A 25636-nucleotide genomic window follows, 5' to 3' on the forward strand; every position below is an offset into this window, starting at 1 on the left:
ATTCAGTAGGATTCACAGCCAGACTGGTTATACAAATCCCACAGGAATTCTGCTACTGAACGTTTTATGGGGACATTCTGGAAATCTCCCAATTTCCCACCAATCCACTTCTGTTTCTGGTCTTTGTGTTGTAATTCTTCATGTATTGTCAGGGAGATGATATAAAATACATTTGGATCAGCTTGTATGATAGATAGATAGATAGATAGATACTTTATTCATCCCCATGGGGAAATTCAACTTTTTTTTTCCAATGTCCCATACACTTGTTGTAGCAAAACTAATTACATACAAAACTTAACTCAGTAAAAAATATGATATGCATCTAAATCACTATCTCAAAAAGCATTAGTAATAGCTTTTAAAAAGTTCTTAAGTCCTGGCGGTTGAATTGTAAAGCCTAATGGCATTGGGGAGTATTGATCTCTTCATCCTGTCTGAGGAGCATTGCATCGATAGTAACCTGTCGCTGAAACTGCTTCTCTGTCTCTGGATGGTGCTATGTAGAGGATGTTCAGAGTTTTCCATAATTGACCGTAGCCTACTCAGCGCCCTTCGCTCAGCTACCGATGTTAAACCCTCCAGTACTTTGCCCACGACAGAGCCCGCCTTCCTTACCAGCTTATTAAGACGTGAGGCGTCCCTCTTCTTAATGCTTCCTCCCCAACACGCCACCACAAAGAAGAGGGCGCTCTCCACAACTGACCTATAGAACATCTTCAGCATCTCACTACAGACATTGAATGACGCCAACCTTCTTAGGAAGTACAGTCGACTCTGTGCCTTCCTGCACAAGGCATCTGTGTTGGCAGTCCAGTCTAGCTTCTCGTCTAACTGTACTCCCAGATACTTGTAGGTCTTAACCTGCTCCACACATTCTCCATTAATGATCACTGGCTCCATATGAGGCCTAGATCTCCTAAAGTCCACCACCATCTCCTTGGTCTTGGTGATATTGAGACGCAGGTAGTTTGAGTTGCACCATATCACAAAGTCCTGTATCAGTTTCCTATACTCCTCCTCCTGTCCATTCCTGACACACCCCACTATGCTGATAGCATTCAAATGAAAAATTAGGAGCATATTTCTTGTCAGGCTGAAACAGTTAAAATTGACCCAAATCTAGAATATTAAGACAAGACAGGTGCAGAAATAAAATCTAAATTTAAAGCATAAGATGTTAGATACACTCAGCAAACCTGAACTGTTAACAGTCTGCTGGAGGAATTCAGTGGGTCAAGCAGCATCTATGTGAGGCAGGGAAGGGAATTGTCAACATTTGGGGTTGAAACCCTCATTTCTTTTGCCCGAGTTCCTCCAGATTGTTGGGCAGAACTGGGCAATAAAAGGGGGAACAGTTTTAAGGTGATTGGAAGAACATGTGGGGAGCATGTCAGCGGTAAGCTTTCTACCCAGATAAACCAGGAAGGTGAGGTGGTGAAGCAGAGAATTGGGAAGTCGATTGGTGAAAGAAATAAGGGCTGGAGAAAGGGGAATCTGACAGGAGAGGATAGAAAGCCATGGATGAAAGGGAAGGGAGCGGAGCACCAGAGGGAGGTGACCGGTAGGTGAGGAGATAAGGTGAGACAGGGAAATGGGGAATGGTGGGTCATTACCGGAAATTCGAGAAATTGATGTTCATGCCATCAGTTTGGAGGCTACTCAGACAGTTTACTAAATGCCCTGAAACCTCATCCTTAATAATAAACTCTAACATCTTTCCACCCACTGAAGTCAGACTAAGTAAGAAAATAAAATGAAATGACAAAACATCATTGTCTAAGGGCTCCAAGAGCAATAAGTTGATATTCCAGAGCAATATTTAAAAGGATGACTCTGTTCAGTGACTTAAAACTATTGAACGTTATTCTCCTAATAGAAGTATACAAGTATTATAAACATGATACCTGCATAGTGTAGTTTCTTTCAACTTTCATCAAGTGTTGTATCAGCTCTGCTGTGTGCTGAAAATGTACATTTGCTGTAATAAAGCAAATTAAAATATTTTTATTAATCATTAATCAAAGCTAATTGTCCTAAAGCTAATAAATTTATTTTAATGAACCTAATTTAATTATATAAATCTGGTGAATTCTTGTTTTAAAAATTTTGAGTCTTTTAACCTCTTTGCTGGTTCAAGCTGAATACTATACTTTGTAATCTTACCCACTTCAGTTCAGCAAACATTGCTTGCTGGTTCACTGTGCTGAATTGTGCAAGTTACAGAAAAGTGTCCTTGTTTTCCATTTCTCCAGGCACATCCCTTTTGATTTATGAAGTGGACAAAGTACCTAAAGAAATATTCAATCTATCCAGCCAATGTGAAAGAGAAACGTGGCAAGGCATTTCTTGTAACACTGCAGTCTTTCTCATAAAGTATGAGCAGAGTGCTATTGAGTGAGGAATTGCAGGATTAGAATGGCAACTATTTTCAGCCAAAGAAGGCGTGTGGTATTTGACGAAAATAGCAGGTCATGATATTCTAAAACATCTGAGACTGTTCTGTTGCTTGCTAGCAGAGATTGTGGACGAGAGATGTTACATGATATGAGGCATCAAAGTTTCACATGGCAGGTAGTAAATACTAAAACTGTTGCCCACTACTTGTGGAAGCTCAAGAGCGCTAAGTGCTAGAGTATTATTGGAACTATGCCAATCAAAGCAAATTGTAAGTAATCTGTTAAACTCCTGACTAGGAAAGGTTTCGGGAAGGATAACTCCTTCCTCTGACTAGCTATTTTAGCAATAGTCTTCATGCTGCAGCCTGGATAAGTTAGTAATATTGATGAATTAGTTTCTACGCTTTTGATGATTGTCTCCCATAAGCTCAGCCATTTTGCTTTCTTTTTTTAAACTTTATTTTTATTGCTTTGCCAATAACAGAACAAACAGGATTAAAAACAAACAGACAGGGTCATCATAGGTGAAGTAAAATCCATATCTTATAATAGAAAAAAATGAATAGCGAAATGGGTTACATTGCTGTATCAAGGTTAACCAAACTCTTACGTCCATAATTGTCCTTCAGAGTCTCAGGGGACTTTAAGATCCATAACTTTAAAGACCATTCTGCAGGTTCCCTCATAAGAAAAAATAAAACAAAGTTCTTCAAACCAAATAAATGTACAGTGAAGAAGTCATTTCAGGCTCAAATAAAATGTCCAATTTTCCCAGTATCTTTCAGATTTTTAGTAGCATGTCTCAGTGAGAAAGTCAATTGCTCCATAACATAAATTTCTTGAACTATTTCTATCCATTCCAGGACCGTAGGAGACTCTTTGCATAGCCATTTCCTGGTAATCGCTTTCTTACTGGCTGCTAGTAGTATTTGTAACAAATATCTTTCATGTTTTTTGAGCCCATTTGGTACATTACCCAAATAAATAACGTTAAAGTCAAAATTAATCTCTGGGCTGATTATTGACCTTATCTCTGTTACTACATCTAAGCAATAAGATAAAATCTTTGGACACTCCCAGAAAATATGAAAATGATCAGCCAACATATTATCACACATTCTCCAACATTGACCTTGTTCAGGTCTGTTACTTTGTAACTTCTTTATTTTTGGCGTTTTGAAAAATCTTAAGGTATTCTTCCAGGTGAATTCCCTCCACAGGCCTGAGCTTGAAGTAGTCGAATGTGTTTTGCATATGTTTAGCCAATCTCTCAGTTTTATGTTGGCTTCTTTCTCCCATTTTGATTTAACATACATTGTGGAGAGACCCCTGTTAGATTGTAAAATCGAGTAAATCCTGGTTATCAGTTTCTTTTTAATATTACCTTTATACACATCAATGAATATATTAATCAGACTTAACCCTTTCTCTCCAATAGTTTTAATATTGGAGGGAAAGGGTTAAGTCTGTTTTAATATTATCATTAAAATATTGTCTTAGTTGAATATATGTAAAGAAGTGTTGTTTCTCTAAGTGATATGTTTCTGTGAGTTGCTGAAAGGACTCCAAACCCTTAATGGAGGACATTGCACAGTATGAGGTGATTCCCTTACTTGTCCAATGTGTAAATCTACCATCCAATTGTGCTGGAAGGAATTCTGTGTCACGTGCCACCCAATGTAGTATTCTTACATTTCTTTCCAATTTTGGGTCTTTAAATTCTTCATACCAGATGTTTAGAGGGACTGTTGTCCACTTAGTCAGTTTATTTAAATGCTTCTTTGGGAGTGTTTTATCCCCCAGTAAAGATTGGAGAGGGATATTTATTAGACTTTGTTCTAAATCCTTACCCTTTGCCTCACAATTAGGGTCACACCAACAGACCAGACTGCACAGCTCTGCTGCTCTATAAGTCTTCAAAGCAAGGCACCGCAAATCCTCTTCTATCCTTAGGCAGCTGTAATGTCTGAAATCTAATTCTTGGTTTCTGTTTTCCCCAAATAAATGTTGAAATCATTCTTTTCCATTCATTAAATTGCTTAAAAGGTACTTCAACAGGCAATGGTTGAAAATGAAGGAGCAATCTAGGTAATACATTCATCTTTCTGGCTTCTATTTGATTATACATATTCATTGGCAGCAATGACCATCTATTTAAGTCTGCCTTAATATCAACTGTTATGGGAATATAATTATGTTCGTAGATAATAGACAAGTCTTCAGGTATTTGCACTCCTAGGTATTTAATAATATTACCTTTGCGTTTGAATTTACTCATTCTGTAAATGTTTTCTTGTGGTTCGTAATTAAAATTTAAAGTTTGGGTTTTATGTAAGTTTAATTTATAGCCAGAGTAGGAACCGAATTCTTTCCGCAGGGATAATAATTGAGGCAAACCTGCATTGGGATTGGTAAGAGTCACGAGAATGTCAACCGCATATAAACAAATCTTATATTCTGTATCTCTGATCAGTACACCTGTTATAATCTTGTCTTCTCTAATTGCCTGGGCCAATGGCTCGATAAAAAGAGTGAAAAGCATGGGGCTTAGGGGGCACTCTTGTCGACATCCCCTTTCAAGAAATATTGTTTTAGATAAATTCCGATTTATTTTAATTCTGGCTGTAGGGGAAGAATATAAAGATTTCAGACATCCAACTACCTGATTATTAAAGCCCAAACAGCTTAAGTACCAAGAAGAGATATTCCCATCGTACCGAGTCAAAGGCCTTTTCAGCATCAAGGCTAATAACGACAGATTCCAGGTTATCATTGCTCATATGGTCAATGAGATGAAGGGCCCGTCTCACATTGTCCTGGATTTGCCTACTTTTTACAAAACCGGTTTGATCTGTGTCAGTTAGATCTGGAATTATATTTTCCAATCTTTTTACTAATATTGATGCAAATAATCTATAAACTATGTTTAGAACAGATATGGGCCTATAGGAACTGCATTCAGTCCAATCCTTACCACTTTTAGGAATTACTGAAATTATTTATTGATTCCAGGATAATGGAGTCTCCCCTCCTCCGAGAACATAATTAAAACATTTCTTAAGTATTGGTATTATTATCTCTTTGAAAGTTTTGTACCATTCTGCTGGATAGCCATCAGCACCTGAGATTTTATTTGTTTTTAATGCTGATATAGCCTTACCTATTTCTTCTTCTGTTATCTCCTGAGTTATTAATCTATTTTGCTCTGTTCCTACTGATGGTAAATCTAAGGACGTTAAGAAATTAGATATGTCTGCTAACTCTGCAGCTTTGGGCTGAGCGTATAACATTGTGTAGTACATGTCGAAAGATTTTTGAATGTCTTCCAATTTATGAAGCATCTTGTTAGTCTGGGGGTCTTTCACCTTATGTATAGATCTCTCAGCCTGTTGTTTACATATTCTCCATGCAAATAATTTAATAGATTTGGGACCATTCTCATAGAAATTTTGTTTAACAAACTTGGCTCTCTTCTCAACTTCACTTTGATAAATATTATTTAGAATTTGTTTTGTATCCAAAATTTGATTCAAGACATTACTGTCATTATACTCCATATGCTTACTCTTCAAAAACTGTAATTTTTCAATCAGATCCTTGATTTGTTCCTCTTTTTCCTTTTTCTTCTGAGCTGACCACTTTATGAGTTTACCCCTAATAACAGCATCCCACAGAGTGCTGGGGACACCATTCCATTATCATTATATATCATATAATCTTCAAATTCTTCCTTTAGTTATTTTAAACATAGGGGATCATTCAAAAGACTGGTATTAAGTCTCCACAAGGTACCTTTGGGTTTGTTGTCTAAATGTAATGTTAAGTAAACCCCTGCGTGGTCAGAGATGTCTCATACCCCTATATCGCATTTTATAATCCTGTGTTTCTCTGAACTAAACATTTAAAAAAATCTATTCTCGAGTACACAGAGTGGGGGTGAAAAAAAAAGGTGAACCATCTATCAAGTGGATGTAACTCTCTCCATATATCTGTCATGCCTATTTCTTTGTGCAGTTTCTTGACATGTAATGTTTCTGGTTTATCTTTTTTGTTCTATTGGAGGAGTCCAGGGAAGGATGTAATTGAATATTCCAGTTCCCCCCCCCCCCCACATCACCGCACCAGATGTTTCCATAGCTATCATATTAAAAACCTTCTTAATCAGCTGTGTTATCATTTCCTGGTGGTCTAAACATTCAGTAGAGTAACTTCTTTATGATCAATAAAATCCTTCACCAGTAAATAATGCCCTTCTTTGTCTGTAATCTGTGAGGAAAACCAGAAATTTACTTTATTTGAGATTAATATTGCAACACCCCTTGTGTTTCCCCTCTCAAAAGAAGAGTAATAACAATTTTTAAATCCCATTTTGCGTAACTTCTCATGTTTAATCTTTGAAAGGTGAGTTTCTTGCTAAAAAATTATTTCTTGCTTTTCTCTCTTCATTTTAGCTATAGCCTTACTCCTTTTGATTGGGTTCTGTAACCCATTCACATTAAAGGTGATTATTCTGTATTCTTGAAACAGCATTCCACACCAATAAAAAAATGGTTTATATAAATAGTTAGATATCAAGCAGTCCTTCCAGGTGAGACAACACTTCTCCTGTGTGTCTTTTTGGGTCATCGACTGTATCTGGTGCCCTGGTGTGGCCTCCTGTGTATTGGTGAGACCTGACGGAGATTGGGAGACCACTTTGCCGAGCACCCACATTCTATCTGCCAGAAAAAGTGACCACCCGTTTTAATTCCTTCCTATTCCCACTCCGACATGTCAGTCCAAGGCCTCCTCTACTACCGCGATGAGTCCGCACTCAAGTTGGAGGAGCAACACTTTTGAAGGAATAGGTAGGAGGGAAGGATTAGCTTTATCTAGTGTAGATTAAAGGGTCAGCATGATATTGTGGTCTGAAGGGCCTGTACTGTGCTGGAATGTTCTGTTTGTTGCTCCAGATTCCAGCATCTGCAGTCTCTTGTGTTTCCATTTTAACCTTGTCTCCCTTTCCACAGGTGCTACCAGACCTGCTGTGTGTTTCCAGCATATTCAGTTCTTGCATAATGTAGAATCTTTGTCATTAAGCTGTGACACGGGCATGAGTATAAGTTATATTTTCATTGCAGGTATCTCTGCTCCAGGGGAGCCAGCTGCTGAGGTGATCTTGAACACCATTTGTCCTTCATTTGAACAGTCAGAAGCTCCACCAGCTGTGGAACCTTTGTACAGTCTAGGAGACGATGGAAATGTTATAGGTATGTCATCTAAATGAGGTATAGAGTCATATGGCATGGAAGCAGTCAAGGTTTGGCCCATAGCCCTCTAAACTCCTATACTTATCTCAATGGCTTTTAAATATTGCTAATGTACCTGCCTCAACTGTTATTGCTGGTAGCTCATTCCATATAGGCACCACCCTTTGCGTGAAGAAGCTGGCCCTGATGTCCCTTTTAAATCCCTTGCCTCTAATCTTAAACCTATGCCCTCTTGTGTTTAGCACCCTGCCACTTTCTCTTGAAAAAGAAAGTCCTGTCACCCTACCTGTGTCCCTCACAATCTTTCAGTTCATCCCTCAGTCTTCCAAGTTCCAGGTTCTGGTCTACTCAACCTCTCCTTGTAACTTAGGCTCCCAAGTCCAGACAATATCCTGGTAGATCTAGAACATAGAACACTACAGCACAGTACAGGCCCTTCGGCCCACAATGTTGTGCCAACCCTTAAACCCTGCCTCCCATATACCCCTCCACCTTAAATTCCAACATATACCTGTCTAGTAGTCTCTTAAATTTCACTAGTGTATCTGCCTCCATCACTGACTCAGGCATTGCATTCCATGCACCAACCACTCTCTGAGTAAAAAACCTTCCTCTAATATACCCCTTGAACTTCCCTCCCCTTACCTTAAAGCCATGTCCTCTTGTATTGAGCAGTGGTGCCCTGGGGAAGAGGCGCTGGCTGTCCACTCTATCTATTCCTCTTAATATCTTGTATATCTCTATCATGTCTCCTCTCATCCTCCTTCTCTCCAGAGAGTAAAGCCCTAGCTCCCTTTTCAGCATCTTTCTGCTTTGATAACATTTTACCTATAACAGACTGAAAATGTACACTGTGATCCAAGTGCAGCCTCATCAGTGTCTTGTACAGCTGCAACATAATTTTCCAGCTCCTATTCTCATTGCCCAGACTGATGAAGGCCAATGTACCAGACTACCCCTTCTACCTCTGATGCTGTTTTCAGTGAACTATGCACTTGTACATCTTGGTTCCTCTGTTCCAAAACATTCTCCAAGGCCCTTCCATTCATTGTACAAGTCCTACCCTGTAAATTCCTTCCCAGATAATGCCTATGATCCTTGTGTAAATGTGGAAAATCCTAACTCTGAATTGTACAATCTGGCTGACTGACAGTATTTGTGTGATGATTAGTGTTGGTTTAAATGTGGCCAGGATATTACATTCAATAGTTATGCAATAGTAATCCAGACTACAGCAAACGCTGTATCATTTAATGAAGATACTGGTTAAATTCTGATGAGGGAATCTGTCCTCAGCTCCTTCCAAAGCATCGACAGGCTTTGATAAAACTACCTTTTGACTTATAGGCAAAAGGCTTTATTTTGTCACAAGTATGTTGAAACACTGGAATGCATTGTTTGCATTTAATCAAATCAATGAGGATTGTGCTGGGCAGCTTGCAAGGTTTGCAGTTCTTCACTTGCCAATGCTCAGAACTCACTAACCCTAACTATATCCGAGATCCTGAAAATGTTGTGGATAGCACATTTAGTGAGTTGGTCACACCGCAGTTTAAGGATCTAAGGAAAGGTAGGGAATGGGTGACCAACAGGAAGAGTAGTAGCAGGAAAGTAGTACAGGAGTTTTCTGTGGTCATCTCCCTCCAAAACAGATATACCGCTTTGGAGTCTGTTGGGGGAGATGGCTCATCAGGTGAAGGCAGCAGTAGCCAGGATCATGGCACCGTGGGTGGCTCTGCTGCGCAAGAGGGCAAGAAAAAGAGTGGTGGAGAAGTTGTGGTAGGGGATTCCATGGTAAGGGGAATAGAGAGGAGTTTCTGTGGCTGCAAACGGGACTCCCATATGGTGTGTTGCCTCCCGGGTACAAGGGTCAGAGATGTCTCAGAGAGGCTGAAGGGCATTCTGAAAGGGGAGAGTGAGCAGCCAGCTTGTCGTGGTGCACGTAGATACTAAAGAGATAGGAAGAAAGTGGGATGGGGTTCTACAAGCTGAATTTAGGGAGCTAGGAGATAAATTAAAGAGTAGGACCTCAAAGGTAATAATCTCAGGATTATTACTGGTGCCACATGATAGCCAAATTTGGAATAGCGGGATAACTGGAATGAATATGTGGCTTGAGAAGTGGTGCAGCAGGGAGGGTTTTAGATTCTTGGGGCATTGGAACCACTTCTGGGGGAGGTGGGACCAGTACCATCCAGACGGTCTGCTTCTGGGCAGGGCCCGGATCAATGTCCTAGGGAGATTGTTTGTTGGTGCTGTTGGGGAAGTTTTAAATTAATATGGCAGGGGAATGGGAACCAACACAGAAAAGAAGAGGGAAGTGATGCAGAGACCAAAGCTAGAGTTAGTGAAGAATAAGGTAAGAGTAGAGTGCATAAAAGTAAAACACAAAAATCACATGGGTCACTAGATTCTAAAAGGACAGTGAGTACAAGGGCACTTTATCTAAACGCCCGTAGTATTAGAAGCAAGGTTAGCGAACTTGTGGCACAGATCAGTACCAAGGCATATGATTTAGTGGCCATTACAGAAACCTGGTTGCAAAGTGGAGATGACTGGAATTAAATATCCAAGGGTATCAGGTAATACGGAAAGATAGACAGGAACGCAAAGGAGGTGGGGTGGCGCTCTTAATTAAGGATGAGATCAGGGCAATTGTGAGAGACGATACAAGATCTACAGAGCAGAATGTTGAGTGCATTTGGATAGAGATTAAGAATAGTAAAGGGAAAAAATCACTGGTGGGAATTGTCAACAGGCTACCTAATAAAAATATTGCAGTGGCAGAGGCGATTACATAATCAAGAAATAACTGAAGCTTGTAAAAGCAGAACGGCAGTTGTCTTGGGGATTTTAACTTACACATAGATTGGGTGAATCAGGTTGGTCAAGGAAGTCTTGAGGAGGACTTCATGGAATGCATCTGTGATGGCTTTCTTGAGCAGTATGTTAGTGAACCTAAAGGGAAAATGCTATCTTAGATCTAGTCCTGTGCAATTAGACAGGTAAATTAACGATCTTGCAGTCAGGGATCCTCTTGGAAAGAATGATCATAGTATGATTGAATTTCGCATACAGATGGAGGATGAAATAGATCTAAAACTAGTGTATTATGCTTGAACAAGGAAGACTACAACAAGATGAGGGAGGAGTTGGTTAATGTGGATTGGGAGCACAGGCTCCCATTGGTACGACAGTTGAGGAACAGTGGAATACTTTCACAGAGATTTTTCACAGTGCTCAAAAAAAGTGTATCCCAGTCAAAAGTAAGGACTGTAAGTGTGGGGAGAGCCAGCCTTGGATAACTAAGGAAATAAAAGATAGTATCAAATTAAAAGCTCATGTGTACAAAGTTGCGAAGAGTAGTGGGAGACTAGAGGATTGGGAAAACTTTAAAAAGCAACAAAGAACAACAAATAAGGAAAGGGGAGGTAGAGTATGGAAGTAAATTAGCACAGAGAGCAAATATATAAAGCGGAAGAGGGTGGCTAAAGTCAACGTAGATCCCTTGGAAGACGAGAAGGGGAAATTGATATTGGGTGATAAGGAAATGGCTGAGGCATTGAATGACTGTTTTGTGTCAGTCTACACGGTGGAGGACACGTCTAATATACCAAAGAACAATGTTATGGACAAAATGGGAGGTGAGGACCTCGATAAAATCACTGTCACTAAAGAGATAGTAATGCCTGAAGGTAGCGAAGTCCCCTGGTTCTGATGGGGTGCATCCCAGGGTGGTGAGGGAATTGACGGAGATTATAGTAGACGAGTTGGTAATCATTTACCAAAATTCTCTAGACTCTAGGCAGGTCACGTGCCTCTGGCACAGAGTCCGGCCCTGTAGCTCAGAAGGGTAGGGAAAGGAAGAGGAAGGCAGTGGTAATAGGGGACTCGATAGTTAGGGGGTCAGATAGGTGATTCTGTGGACGCAGTCAGGAGACCCGGATGGTAGTTTGCCTCCTTGGTGCCAGGGTCTGGGATGTTTCTGATTGTGTCCAAGATATCCTGAAGTGGAAGGGTGAGGAGCCAGAGGTCATGGTACATATAGGTACCAATGACATAGGTAGGGAAGAGGTCCTGAAAGGAGAATATAGGGTGTTAGGAAGGGAGTTGAGAAGAAGGACCACAAAGGTAGTAATCTCGGGATTACTGCCTGTGCCACGTGACAGTGAGAGTAGGAATGGAATGAAGTGGAGGTTAAATGCGTGGCTGAGGGATTGGAGCAAGGGGCAGGGATTCAAGTTTTTGGATCATTGGGACCTCTTTTGGGGCAGGAGTGACCTGTACAAAAAGGACGGGTTGCACTTGAATCCTAGGGGGACCAATATCCTGGCGGGGAGATTTGCTAAAGCTACTGGGGAGACTTTAAATTAGAATGGTTGGGGGGGGTGGGAATCAAATTGAAGAAACTAGGAGAGAGGAGGTTAATTCACAAATAGAGAAAGCTTGTAGACAGTGCGTGAGGGAGGATAGGCAGGTGATAGAGAAGGGGAGCGCTCAGACCGAAGATGTAGGGGAGAAGGAAGAAAAAGAAGATAGTAAAGTTCTTTGCACCGTTAGGGATAAAAGAGAGTAAGAGGTGGAGAATTTATTAAATGCATTTATTTTAATGCTAGGAGCATTGTAAGAAAGGTGGATGAGCTTAGAGCATGGATTGATACCTGGAAATATGATGTTGTAGCTATTAGTGAAACATGGTTGCAGGAGGGGTGTGATTGGCAACTAAATATTCCTGGATTTTGTTGCTTCAGGTCTGATAGAAATGGAGGGGCAAGAGGGGAAGGTGTTGCATTGCTTGTCAGAGAAAATATTATAGCGGTGCTTTGTCAGGATAGATTAGAGGGCTCGTCTAGGGAGAATATTTGGGTGATTGAGGAATGGGAAAGGCGTAGTAACACATTGGGGTGTATTATAGATCACCTAATGGGGAGCGAGAATCGGAGGAGCAAATTTGCAAGGAGATAGCAGATATTTGTAGTAAGCACAGGGTTGTGATTGTGGGAGATTTTAATTTTCCACATATAGATTGCGTTGGGGAGCAATTTGGGTCCAGTGATCACAATGCCATTAGTTTAAATATAATTATGGAGAAGGATAGGTCTGGACCCAGGGTTGAGATTTTTGATTGGAGAAAGGCTAACTTTGAGGAGGTGCGAAAGGAGTGGATTGGGACAATTTGTTTTATGGGAAGGATGTAATAGAGAAATGGAGGTCATTTAAAGGTGAAATTTTGATGGTACAGAATCTTAATGTTCATGTTAGGTTGAAAGGAAAGGTTAAAAGTTGGAGAGAGCCAAGGTTTTCAAGGGATATTGGAAACTTGGTTCAGAAAAAGAGAGAGATCTACAATAAATATAGGCAGCATGGAGTAAATGAGGTGCTCGAGGAATATAAAGAATGTAAAAAGAATCTTAAGAAAGAAATTAGAAAAGCTAAAAGAAGATATGAGGTTGCTTTGGCAAGTAAGGTGAAAATAAATCAAAAGGGTTTCTACAGTTATATTAATAGCAAAAGGATAGTGAGGGATAAAATTAGTCCCTTAGAAAATCAGAGGGGACAGCTATGTGTGGAGCCAAAAGAGTTGGAGGAGATTTTGAACAATTTATTTTCATCGGTATTCACTAATGAGAAGGATGTTGAATTGTGTAAGGTAAGGGAAATAAGTAGGGTAGTTATGGGAACTATGGTGATTAAAGAAGAGGAAGTACTGGCGCTTTTAAAGAATATAAACGTGGATAAGGCTCCGGGTCCTGACAGGATATTCACTGGGACCTTGAGGGAAGTTAGTGTAGAAATAGCAGGTGCTCTGACAGAAATATTTCAAATGTCATTAGAAACGAGGATGGTGCCGGAGGATTGCTGTATTGCTCATGTGGTTCCATTGTTTAAAAAGGGTTCTAAGAGTAAACCTAGCAATTATCGGTCTGTAAGTTTGACGTCAGTGGTGAGTAAATTAATGGAAAGTATTCTTAGAGATGGTATATATAATTATCTGGATAGACAGGGTCTGATTAGGAACGGTCAGCATGGATTTGTGCATGGAAGGTCATGTTTGACAAATCTTATTGAATTTTTTGAAGAGGTTACGAGGAAAGTTGACGAGGGTAAAGCAGTGGATGTTGTCCATGTGGACTTCAGTAAGGCCTTTGACAAGGTTCCACACGGAAGGTTAGTTAGGAAGGTTCAATCGTTAGGTATTAATATTGAAGTAGTAAAATGAATTCAACAGTGGCTGGGTGAGAGATGCCAGAGAGTAGTGGTGGATAACTTTGTCAGATTGGAGGCTGGTGACTAGTGGTGTGCCTCAGGGATCTGTACTGGGTCCAATGTTGTTTGTCATATACATTAATAATCTGAATGATGGGGTGGTAAATTGGATTAGTAAGTATGCAGATGATACTAAGATAGGTGGCGTTGTGGATAATGAAGTAGGTTTTCAAAGCTTGCAGAGAGATTTAGGCCAGGCCAGTTAGAAGAGTGGGCTGAAAAATGGCAGATGGAGTTTAATGCTGATAAGTGTGAGGTGCTACATTTTGGTAGGACTGATCAAAATAGGACATACATGGTAAATGGTAGGGCATTGGGGAATGCAGTAGAACAGAGTCACTTAGGAATAATGGTACATAGTTCCCTGAAGGTGGAATCTCATGTGGATAGGGTGGTGAAGAAAGCTTTTGGTATGCTGGCCTTTATAAATCAAAGCATTGAGTATAGGAGTTGGGATGTAATGTTAAAATTGTACAAGGCATTGGTGAGACCAAATTTGGAGTATTGTGTACAGTTCTGGTCACCAAATTATAGGAAAGATGTCAACAAAATAGAGAGAGTACAGAGAAGATTTACTAGAATGTTATCTGGGTTTCAGCACCTAAGTTGAACACGTTAGGTCTTTATTCTTTGGAGTGTAGAAGGTTGAGGGGGGACTTGATAGAAGTATTTAAAATAGATCGAGTTGACGTGGATAGGCTTTTTCCATTGAGAGTAAGAGAGATTCAAACAAGAGGACATGAGTTGAGAGTTTAGGGGTAACACGAGGGGGAACTTTACTCAGTGAGTAGTAGCTGTGTGGAACAAGTTTCCAGTAGAAGTGGTAGAGGCAGGTTCAATATTGTCATTTAAAAAAAAAATTGGATAGGTATATGGACAGGAAAGGAATGGAGGGTTACGAGCTGAGTGCTGATCAGTGGGATTAGGTGAGAGTAAGCGTTCGGCACGGACTAGAAGGGCCGAGATGGCCTGTTTCCATTCTGTAATTGTTATGTGGTTATATGGTCCCAGCAGACTGGAAGACAGCAAATGTCACGCCACTTTTTAAAAAAGGATGTAGGCAAAAGATGGGCATCTATAGGCCAGTTAGCTTAACATCTGTAGACGGGAAAATGCTTGAAGCTGGCATTAAGGAAGAAATAGTGAAGCATCTAGAAAGGAGTGTTTCCATTAGACAGATGCAGCATGGATTCAGAAAGGGCAGGTCCTGTTTCACAAACTTACTGGAGTTCTTTGAGGACATGAGTGCAATGGATTGAGGGGAACAGGTGGATGTCGTATACTTGGATTTCCAGAAGGTGTTCGATAAGGTGCCGCACAAGAGACTTATAAATAAGATACGGATGCATGGAATCGGAGGAAGTGTATTGGTATGGATAGGGGATTGGTTAACCAATGGAAGGCAGAGAGTTGGTATAAATGGGTGTTTCTCTGGTTGGCAGTCAGTGGTGAGTGGGGTGTGCTGGGCCCGCAGCTGTTTATTATTTACACTGTGATGATTTGGAAGAGGGGACTGAGTGTAGCGTAGTAAAATTTGCTGATGACACTAAACTGAGTGGAAAAGCAAATTGTACAGAGGATGTGGAGAGTTTGCAGAGGGATATAGATAGGTTAAGTGCGTGGGCCAAGGTCTGGCAGATGGAATATAACATTGGTAAATGCGAGATCATCCACTTTGGAAGGAATAATAGAAGAGCGGATTATTATATAAATGGTGAAAGATTGCAGCATGCTGTTGTGTAGAAGGATTTGGGAGTGCTTGTTCATGAATTGCAAAAAGTTGGCTTGCAGGTACAACAGTTAATAAGAAGGGAAACGGAATGTTGGCCTTCATTGCTAGAGGGATTGAATTCAAGAGCAGGGAGGTCATGCTGCAACTATACAGGGTACTGGTGAGGCCGCACCTGGAGTACTGCGTGCAGTTCTGGTCTCCATACTTGAGGAAGGATATACTGGCTTTGGAGGCGGTGCAGAGGAGGTTCACCAGGTTGATTCCAGAGATGAAGGGGTTAACTTAGGAGAGGTTGAGTCGCCTGGGTTTGTACTCTCTGGAATTCAGAAGAATGAGAGGGGATCTTATAGAAACATACAAAATTTTGAAAGGGATAGATAAGATAGAAGTAGGAAAGTTGTTTCCATTGCTAGGTGAGACTAAAACTAAGGGACATTGCCTCAAGATTCAGGGGAGAAGATTTAGGATGGAGATAAGGAGAAACTTTTTCCCAGAGAGTGGTGAATCTGTGGAATTCTCTGCCCAGGGAAGCAGTTGAGGCTTCTTCACTAAATATATGTAAGATACAGTTAGTTGGGTTTTTACATAGTAGGGGAATTAAGGGTGATGGGGAAAAGGCAGGTAGATGGAGCTGAGTTTACAGACAGATCAGACATGATCTTATCGAATGGCGGGGCAGGCTCGATGGGTCGGGTGACCTACTCCTGCTCCTATTGCTTATGTTATTATGTTCTTTGGAATGTGAAAAGAAACTGGAGCACCAGGAGGAAAATGTACAGACTGTGTACAGACGGCAGCAGGAATTGAACCCTGATCTCGCAGCTGACGCTTTAATAGCTTTACACACCCCTAGCTCACCTGATAGGGCTGTCAGCCCGAAACATCAGCTGTTCATTCCCTTCCATCGATGCTGCCTGACCTGTGAAGTTCCTCTAGCAGTTTGTTTGTGTTACTGTGGATTTCCAAAATCCTGTGTTTATTATTCAAGTGCAATTGTTTCAAACACACTTCTGTCTCATTAATTATGTTTATTTTAAATTCAAAATCCATTTCCTAAAGCACAGGAAGCTCAGGGACTAAATCCTGGTGTCGTCACTGACTGAATGAGGTTAAGTAGTAGATTTGCTCTGAAAGATTAGTCTGGAGTTTGTAAGCGGGCTGTGCTGGGAGAAATAGATGGTCTCACTTCCTCAATCAGAAATATGGAGAGTGTCAGCTTCCAGTTGCTGCAGTTCTCTTTCCAACCCTTCCCGCCCTACAGACCATAACTCAGTGCTGTTGTATCCACTGCCTCTGTAATATTTGAGTAATCTTGTATGTATGTTTATATATTTTTTGGTTGATTAAGCATTCTTGTTCATTTAAATAATTCATTATGGGTTAATGTGTGAATTGCACACGTCATCGCACTGCAATGTGATCACACTACACACGAACTTCACTGATCTTCAACTGGCCAATAGCCATCTCAGGCTTGTTTTAAAAATACCTTATTGCTACTGTTATATTTAGTAACTTCAGAACACTAGATTAATTGGAAGAAAAACAGCAGGGCTGGGAATGTGAGTCTGACTTGTTCCACTAACAGCAGCAGCATAAGTGCAGAGGTGGACTCTGTTTCCTGGAGAAGACAATTGCAAGATTACTGAACTAATACTGAAATATTAGCTACACAGCACACCCCAGCTGTCTTCCCTTCAGCTTGGTTTTATAAATGGAGGCTTTAATGAGAAGTAACTGCAGTGCTGGCCAATCCCACCTCAGGAGCTGTTAAGATTGGGCAGTACAATGGCACAGTTAATAAAACCACGACTTCACAGTGCCAGAGACATGGGATCAATTGTCATTTTGAGCTGTCTGTGTGAACTTTACACATTCACTTTCTGACTGTATGTGTTTTTTTCAAATGCCCTGGTTTGTTGCCACATCCCAAAGATGGACAGGTTGGTAAAGATTAGATTTTTTTTGTCACATGTGTACAGTCCAAGATGTGCTTGGGGCAGCCTGAAAGTATCACCTTGCTTCCAGAACCAACATAGCATGCCCGCAACTTACTAACCTTAACCTGTATGTCTTTGGAATGTGGAATCAAACTGGAGGAAATGGGGAAAATATACAGACTCCTTAAAGACAGCATTTGGAATTGAACCTGGATCACTGATCACTGGCACCGTAAATCATTATGTTAGCCGCTAGCTACCTTGCATGCACTCTTCCCACCCCCCATAGGTAGGTTAACTGGATGCTGTGAATTACCTCCGGTGTGTAGGTGAGTATTAGAGTCTGGGAGGAATTGATGAGAATGTGAGAAGGATAAATGGGATTAGTGTGATGGAATAAATACACGGAGTATTATGAGCAGCTTTGATAGATAGATAGATAGATAGATACTTTATTCATCCCCATGGGGAAATTCAACTTTTTTCCAATGTCCCATACACTTCTTGTAGCAAAACTAATTACATACAATATTTAACTCAGTAAAAAATATGATATGCATCTAGATCACTATCTCAAAAAGCATTAATAATAGCTTTTAAAAAGTTCTTAAGTCCTGGCGGTTGAATTGTAAAGCCTAATGGCATTGGGGAGTATTGACCTCTTCATCGTGTCTGAGGAGCATTGCATCGATAGTAACCTGTCGCTGAAACTGCTTCTCTGTCTCTGGATGGTGCTATGTAGAGGATGTTCAGAGTTATCCATAATTGACCGTAGCCTACTCAGCGCCCTTCGCTCAGCTACCGATGTTAAACTCTCCAGTACTTTGCCCACGACAGAGCCCGCCTTCCTTACCAGCTTATTAAGACGTGAGGCCCTTTTAAAAAAAATGTACTGGAGGTACTTGGAGAGAGTCCAGAGAATGTTCACGAAATGATCCTAGGATTGAAAGGGTTACTGTATGAGGAGTGTTTGGAGTGTCTGGGCCTGTACTTGCTGCAGTTTAGAAGAATGAGGAGGGATCTTATTAAAACCTATTGAATATTGAAAGGCCTAGATAGAATGGACGTGGAGAGGATGTTTCCTGTAGTGGGGGCCTACAGTCTCAGAATAGAGGGATGTCCATTTAGAACAGATCTGAGGAGGAATTTCATTAGCTAGAGGGTGCGAACCTGTGGAATTCATTGCTGTAGACAGCAGAGGAGGCCAAGTCATTGGTATACTTAAAATGGAGGTTGATATGTTCTTGATTAGTTGGGTGTCAAAAGTTACAGGAAGAAAGCAGGAGAATGTGGTTGAGGGGGATAATAAATCAACTATGGTGGAATGACAGAGCAGACTCAATGGGCTGAATGGCCTAATACTGCTACTATGTCATGGTGTTATGGTCTTAATGATTAGTTATAATTGGCGCAGTCTTGGTGGGCCTAAGGGCCAATTTGCAGAAATTCCCTTTCATTATTAGTCGTCTGTTAATTCCCCATGCATTTTATATCCTGTAACTATGCCATTACACGGAGTCTCTATGATTTTCACATAGGGAGCAAGATGTTTGATGTTTTTATTAAATATTTGATAACGTATAGGTATCTTGGAAACAGCCTGAGAACTTTAAACCAGACTGAAAACCAGTTACTTTCCCGAAGCAGTAAGGCTAATTGACACTTGCACCCACTAACCCATCCCACCACACTATTTTATCATTTTCTGTGAAAGTCACTCATGGACAGGCACTGTTATGTTTAGCATCACTTTATGAACATAAGATCAACCTGTATATACACTGTCTTATGTATTTATATTTATTGTGTTCTTTATCTCATTGTGTTTTTTTCTTTTGTGCTGCATCAGATTAGGAGTAACAATTATTTCATTCTCCTTTACACTTGTGCACTGGAAATGACATTAAACTAGTGGTTCTCAATCTTTTTTCTGCTCATGGCCCAAGTGACTTACAGAGCCTATAAAAAGTATTCACCCCCTTTACATGTTTTATTGTTTTGTAACATTGAATCACAGTGGATTTAATTTGGCTTTTTTTTTGACACTGATCAATAGAAAAAGACTTTTGTGGTCAAAGTGAAAACAGAAATCTCTACAAAGTGATCTAAATTACAAATATAAAACACAAAATAAATGACTGCGTAAGTATTCAACCCCTTCAAGTCATTATTTAGTAGATGCACTTTTGGCTGCAATTACAACCTTGAGTCTGTGTGGATAGGTCTCTATCAGCTTTGCACATCTGGACACTGCAATTTTCCCCATTCTTTATAAAACTGCTCAAGCTATGTCAGATTGCATGGGGATTGTGAGTGAACAGCCCTCAAATTTGCAATTGGATTGAGTTTTGGACTCTGATTTGGCCACTCCAGGCTAACAACTTTGTTGTTTTTAAGCCATAACTGAGTAGCTTTGACTTTATGCTGGGGATCATTGTCTTGCTGGAAAACAGATCTTCAACCAAGACACAGTTCTCTTGCAGACGGCATCAGGTTTTTCTTAAGGATTTCCTTGTATTTTGCTGCATTCATTTTACCCACTACCTCCACAAGCCTTCCAGGGCCTGCTGCAGTGAAGCATCCCCACAGCGTGATGCAGTCACCACCATGCTTCACGGTAAGGATGGTGTGTTTTTGATGATGTGTGGTGTTTGGCTTATGCCAAATGTTGTGTTTAATCTGATGGCTAAAATGCTCAATTTTGGTTTCATCAGACCATAGAACCTTCTTCTAGTTGACTTCAGAGTTTCCCACATGCCTTCAGGCAAATTCTAACCGAGATTTCATGTGAGTTGTTTTCAACAGTGGCTTTCTCTTTGCCACTCTCCCATCAAGCTGCAACTGGTGAACCACCCAGGCAACCATCTCAGCTACTGAAGCTTGTAACTCCTCCAGAGCTGTCAACGGTCTCTTGTGGCCTCCTTCGCTAGTCCCCTTCTTGCACATTCACTCAGTTTTTGAGGACAACTTGCTCTAGGCAGATTTACAGCTGTGCCATATTCTTTCCATTTCTCAATAACTGACTTAACTGTACTCCAAGGGATATTCAGTGACTTGGAAAATTTTTTGTATCCGTCTCAAAACTTGTGCTTCTCAATAACCTTTCTGCGGAATTGCTTGGAGTGTTCTTTTGTCTTCGTGGTGTAGTTTTGCCGGGATACTGACTCACCAGCAGCTGGATCTTCCAGATACAGGTGTATCTTTACTACAATCGAATGTATTTCTTTGACTGCACAGAGGTCTCTGAAAACAGATCTCCATTTAACTAATTATGTGACATATAAAACCAATTGGCTGCACTAGTGACAATTTGGTGTGTGGGGGGATGAATACTTATGCAATTAATTATTTTGTGTTTTATACTTGTAATTAATTTAGATTGCTTTGTAGAAATCTGTTTTCACTTTGACACAAAAGAGTCCTTCTGTTGATCAGGGTCAAAAAAGCCAAATTAGATCCACTGTGGTTCAATGTTGTAAAACAATAAAACATGAAAACTTTCAGAGGAGAATGGGTGAATACTTTTTATAGGCACTGAATATTTATCTCTGTGGCCTCCATAGCCTTTGTTAGTTGCTGAAGTTCTGTTTTTGTCAACTGTACTAATTATTAGTCAATATTTATGTTGATACTGATTATAGGTATTATATGTTAAATATAATATTGCAGGTGTATGTGCAAAATAAAACTTTTGAACCTCTGAATAGGATACTTTATTTATAATATATATAATATTCTTCAAACCAGTAATGAAAAAGTGCTTAATATTGTTACTCTGAGTATTTAGTGAAATCCTTGCAACTGATGCAAACTAGCAAGTCTTTGAATATCTGGTTGCAAATTGGTTAAAGATAATCAAAGATTACCTCTTTTCACAACTTCAGCAGGTGAAGAGCTTGACTAAAACCACATTCAACTAGATATGAGGTGGGAAATCCAATTAAAAACAACATTGCTTTCTCCCAGAGCTGAGGAAACTAACTTTGAACATCACTAATTATCCAGTTCACCAAGAAAAGCAAATTGCACTTCCTTTCAAAATATGTATCAGGTATTTTGTTTCTTTAGGTTTTATAAATATCAGGGATTTAATGGAGGTTTTCGTGGTAGATGTCACACGTTCTCACCTCTCTGCAGTTTTGCCATTTCTGGCAGATGACCCGCTGCAGTAACTGCAGCCTTCATATCACATTTTATAAATATAATGTGCACAGCTCAGTGGAAGGTAAACAGCCTCCTGCTGCATACTCACTGATTGGCCTTGCTGCAGACAGGAAAAATGTACTGGAGGTACTTGGAGAGAGTCCAGAGAATGTTCACGAAATGATCCTAGGAATGAAAGGGTCAAGCAGGAGCAGAGAGGGAGAGAGAGAGAGAGAGATTTCTCTCTCACAAACACCCCCCCCCCCCCCGCTGCCCAAACGACCGTATGGCCCATGTTGAGAATCAGTGCATGAATCATATACTAAACTTACTGTCCAGAATGTCTGAGGAACACCTGCTAAACAATGTTACAAGCCTTGACCACACTTTGTAATTACTGACGTTTTAATTTATATCTTTCTAACTGGCATCTCTCAACACAGATATCAAGTTAGGTTTGGTGTGTGTTGACTGAAACCTACTAGCCTGAGTGACAGCTGACAGTTATTTCCCATGGTAGGGAATTCTAGGACAAGAGGGCATGACTTCAGGTTTGAAAGACGTCCATTTAGAATGGAGATGCGGAGAAATTACTTTAGTCAGAGGGTGGTAAATCTGTGGAATTTGTTGCCACGAGCGGCTGTGGAAGCCAAATCATTGGGTGTACTTAGGGCAGAGATAGATAGGTTCTTGGTTAGCCAGGGCATCAAAGGGTATGGGGTGAAAGCAAGGTAGGGGGAATGACTGGAAGAATTGGAACAGCCCATGATTGAATGGCAGAGTAGACTCGATAGGCCGAGTAGCCTACTTCTGATCCGATATCTTATAGTCTTATGGCCTAATTCAGTGGATTCCAGTTAATTAGGCCATTGATTAATTGGGACAGCCACTTATTTGGGACAACTCTTAACAAAAACAAATCAAGAAAATTGCCAGGATTCCTTCATTTATTTTTTGACACTATGCTGCTTAATTGGGGCAAGAGATCTGCATAACAGGTTCTGACTAGTGTCAGTTGCCCACACTTGTGTAGCTTTTAGAAGCTATACTGTGCTTGAAGTTAACAGTTTTTTAAATAGCGTCAGTTGCATGTGTTTGTGTTCAAAAAGCAGTGATTTTTGTCACTGATAGTTGGGGAGAAATAGGCAGGAAGACAACTCAGAACTGTTTTGCTCACTGTGGTTTCAAGTATTGAGGTTTGGAGATGCCAGAAACGGCTGAGAGTGAAAATGAAATGATTTCTGTACTTCAAGAAGTTAAGAACTCTGAAGAATTCGAAGGTATCGACAATCATCTTGAATGCTACCTTTAGTTCCCACTGAACTTTCAGTTCTCACCTGTGGCTGCAAGTAGTTGTTTGCATGAGACAGTGGCCACAGTCCGGTATACTGCTTCGACAGGTGGGCTAAACCAGGTGAGAGTAGCTGGCAGGTCTTGAACCACAGTGAGATAGGAACATGCCTGTCCTAGCATGTGAAGTCAGTTCCTTAAGACTAGGTAGATGAGATCCGATTGCCAGGAAGGTGGAGTTGCAACGCTCCGTGGAGAGTGAGGGGCATGACAAGGCTCAGAAGAAATCATGGTAATTCACTACGACCAGGGAAGACCCGAGTTGTGACACTTGTAACACTGGACCTGGACTTCTGAGGTGTAGAGAATGAAATTTCCCTAATGGCTTTTACAATTTAAAAACTCTCTAGCACAGGTTTCCTGTCATCGTTAGATACGATGGACTACCACCAGTAGTATTGGTAGTATTCTAATTCATTATGTATTTCATTTAAATACACAATTTGTTACTCAGTTAAATGGTAGTTTGTCTTTTTTATATATCTTTAACTATTTCCATGAAACTTTAGCTAATTGGGGCAGCCAATTAATTGGGCCAAATGAACCGGTCCTGATGTGTCCCAATTAACCAGTATCCACTGTGTTAAGAGTTTAATGATGCTTCTTATTCTCCCTGTCAGCTACTCCGCCAGAGGTTCAGGAGGCCCTTTTGGAGCTTGGGTACCAGTCTTTCAGACCAGGCCAGGAATTAACCGTGATGAGAATTTTGTCAGGTATGTGAGTAAAGGAGTTTTTTGTTCTGTGCATTTCCATTTCTGAGTCGTGGGAGTGGAGCCTGTGAATGATTTCTGGTTAACTTGAGTCAGCCGTTGCACACCAGCTATCTCACGGGATTGATCCACCGGCAAGCAGTTCTAAAAACTGTGGAGACCAGACTCTGCTGCATGGATATTAATGCCTACATGTAGGTAGGTGTGTATGAAGGCACTGTTAACACATATTCTCACATACTGGTACACTCTGGTGTGCCTATGTGGCCTCTCTCAGGCGCGTGCACCTGCTCTTGGGACTGATCCCCATGCTCCTTCGTCATCCTCCTACCTGATCATTCACACTCCCATCGACCCCCCTTGGTTCTTCCGATCCTAGGTTCACTTCTTCAGCATGCTCCATATTTGCTAAACCTCTGAACTCCGTCTCTCCCACCTTCACCCTTCTCCCTTTCTTGTGAGTGTTGTGTCTCTGATGCTAATGCATTCCAGCACAGAAATTGGCTGTTTGGCCCAGCTGGTCCATGCCAAACTGTTTTTCTGCTTGGTCCCACCCACTCATACATGGACCTTAGTCATCCATACCCCCCCCCCCCCCCCCCATCTGTGCACTTATCCAGAATTCTCTTACGTTGCAATTGAACCTGCATCCACCACTTCTACTGGCAGCACGTTCCACACTCTCACCACCCTGAGTGAAGAAATTCCCCCTCAGGTTTCCCTTAAATGTTTTGCCTTTAACCCTAAAGCTCTGACCTCTAGTTCTAGTCTCAACAAACCTCAGTGGGACAATCCTGCTTGCATTTCAGTTCAAAGTTCAAAGTAAATTTATTATTGAAGTGTATATACACACACACACACACAAACTACCCTGAGGTTCGTTTTCTTGCAGGCATTTACAGTAAAATTAAAAAATACAATAGAACTTATGAAAAGCTGTAAATAATAATGACTGACAAACAACCAATGGGCATATAATAACTAACTAGCACTGAAAACCTGAATTGTAAAGTCCTTGAGAGTGAGACTACAGGTTGTGGAGACAGTTTGGCATTAAGATGAGTGGAATGAGCATTTAGCACTTAATAATTCTGTAATTTTCATCATTTAGCCCCTTTATTAAATCTCCCCTTATTCTTGCACTCCAGGGAAAAATGTCATAACCTATTCAACCTTTCCCTATAACTCAGGTTCTCAAGTCCTGGCAATATCCTTGTAAATTTTCTCTGTATTCTCTTAACCTTATTGATATCTTTTTTGTAGGTAGGTGACCAGAAGTACACATAATACAGGTTTCCCCTGCTATCTGAAGGTAGAGCATTCCTATGAAACTGTTTGTAATCCAAAATGTCGTAAAGCGAAGAAGCAATTACCACTGATTTATATGGGGATATTTTTTGAGTGTTCCCAGACCCAAAAAATAACCTACCAAATCAAAGCAAATAACACATAAAAACTAAAATAACACTAACATCTAGTAAAAGCAGGAATGATATGATAAATACACAGCCTATATAAAGTAGAAATAATGTATGTACAGTGTAGTTTCACCTACCAGAATCGGGAAGACATTACTGGATGCCGACTAAAAGAGACCACTTTGCTACTAGCAGAACCAATAGTAACATCGGCAGCTTTCAAGATTCTTTCTTTCTCTCTGTGTGTAAGTAGTACGAATGGTGGGTGCAGGCAAGTTCAGCACACGCACAATGTCTTTATTTCGTTCACCACGATCAAAACACTTAATTACGTCCAGTTTTACACTAAGCATAATACCCTTACGAGCTCTCTTAGGCATTCTGATACCTTAGGATACATCTTGTTAATGTATGCACAAAATACATTG

The 25636-nt window shown here is 40.6% G+C and overlaps 1 protein-coding gene across 2 annotated transcripts in view; it reads left to right on the forward strand.

The window, feature by feature from the left end:
- recql4 (RecQ helicase-like 4) overlaps nucleotides 1–25636 on the forward strand; it is a 102290-nt gene that overhangs the window by 44990 nt on the left and 31664 nt on the right. For both annotated transcript variants that reach the window (XM_073055083.1, XM_073055084.1), the window contains 2 exons: nucleotides 7520–7648; nucleotides 23701–23793. In XM_073055083.1, coding sequence (XP_072911184.1) covers nucleotides 7520–7648; nucleotides 23701–23793 — 222 coding nt within the window. The remainder of the gene's footprint in view (nucleotides 1–7519; nucleotides 7649–23700; nucleotides 23794–25636) is intronic.

Source organism: Hemitrygon akajei, chromosome 8 (assembly GCF_048418815.1).
Source record: "Hemitrygon akajei chromosome 8, sHemAka1.3, whole genome shotgun sequence".
Lineage (NCBI taxonomy): Eukaryota > Metazoa > Chordata > Chondrichthyes > Myliobatiformes > Dasyatidae > Hemitrygon > Hemitrygon akajei.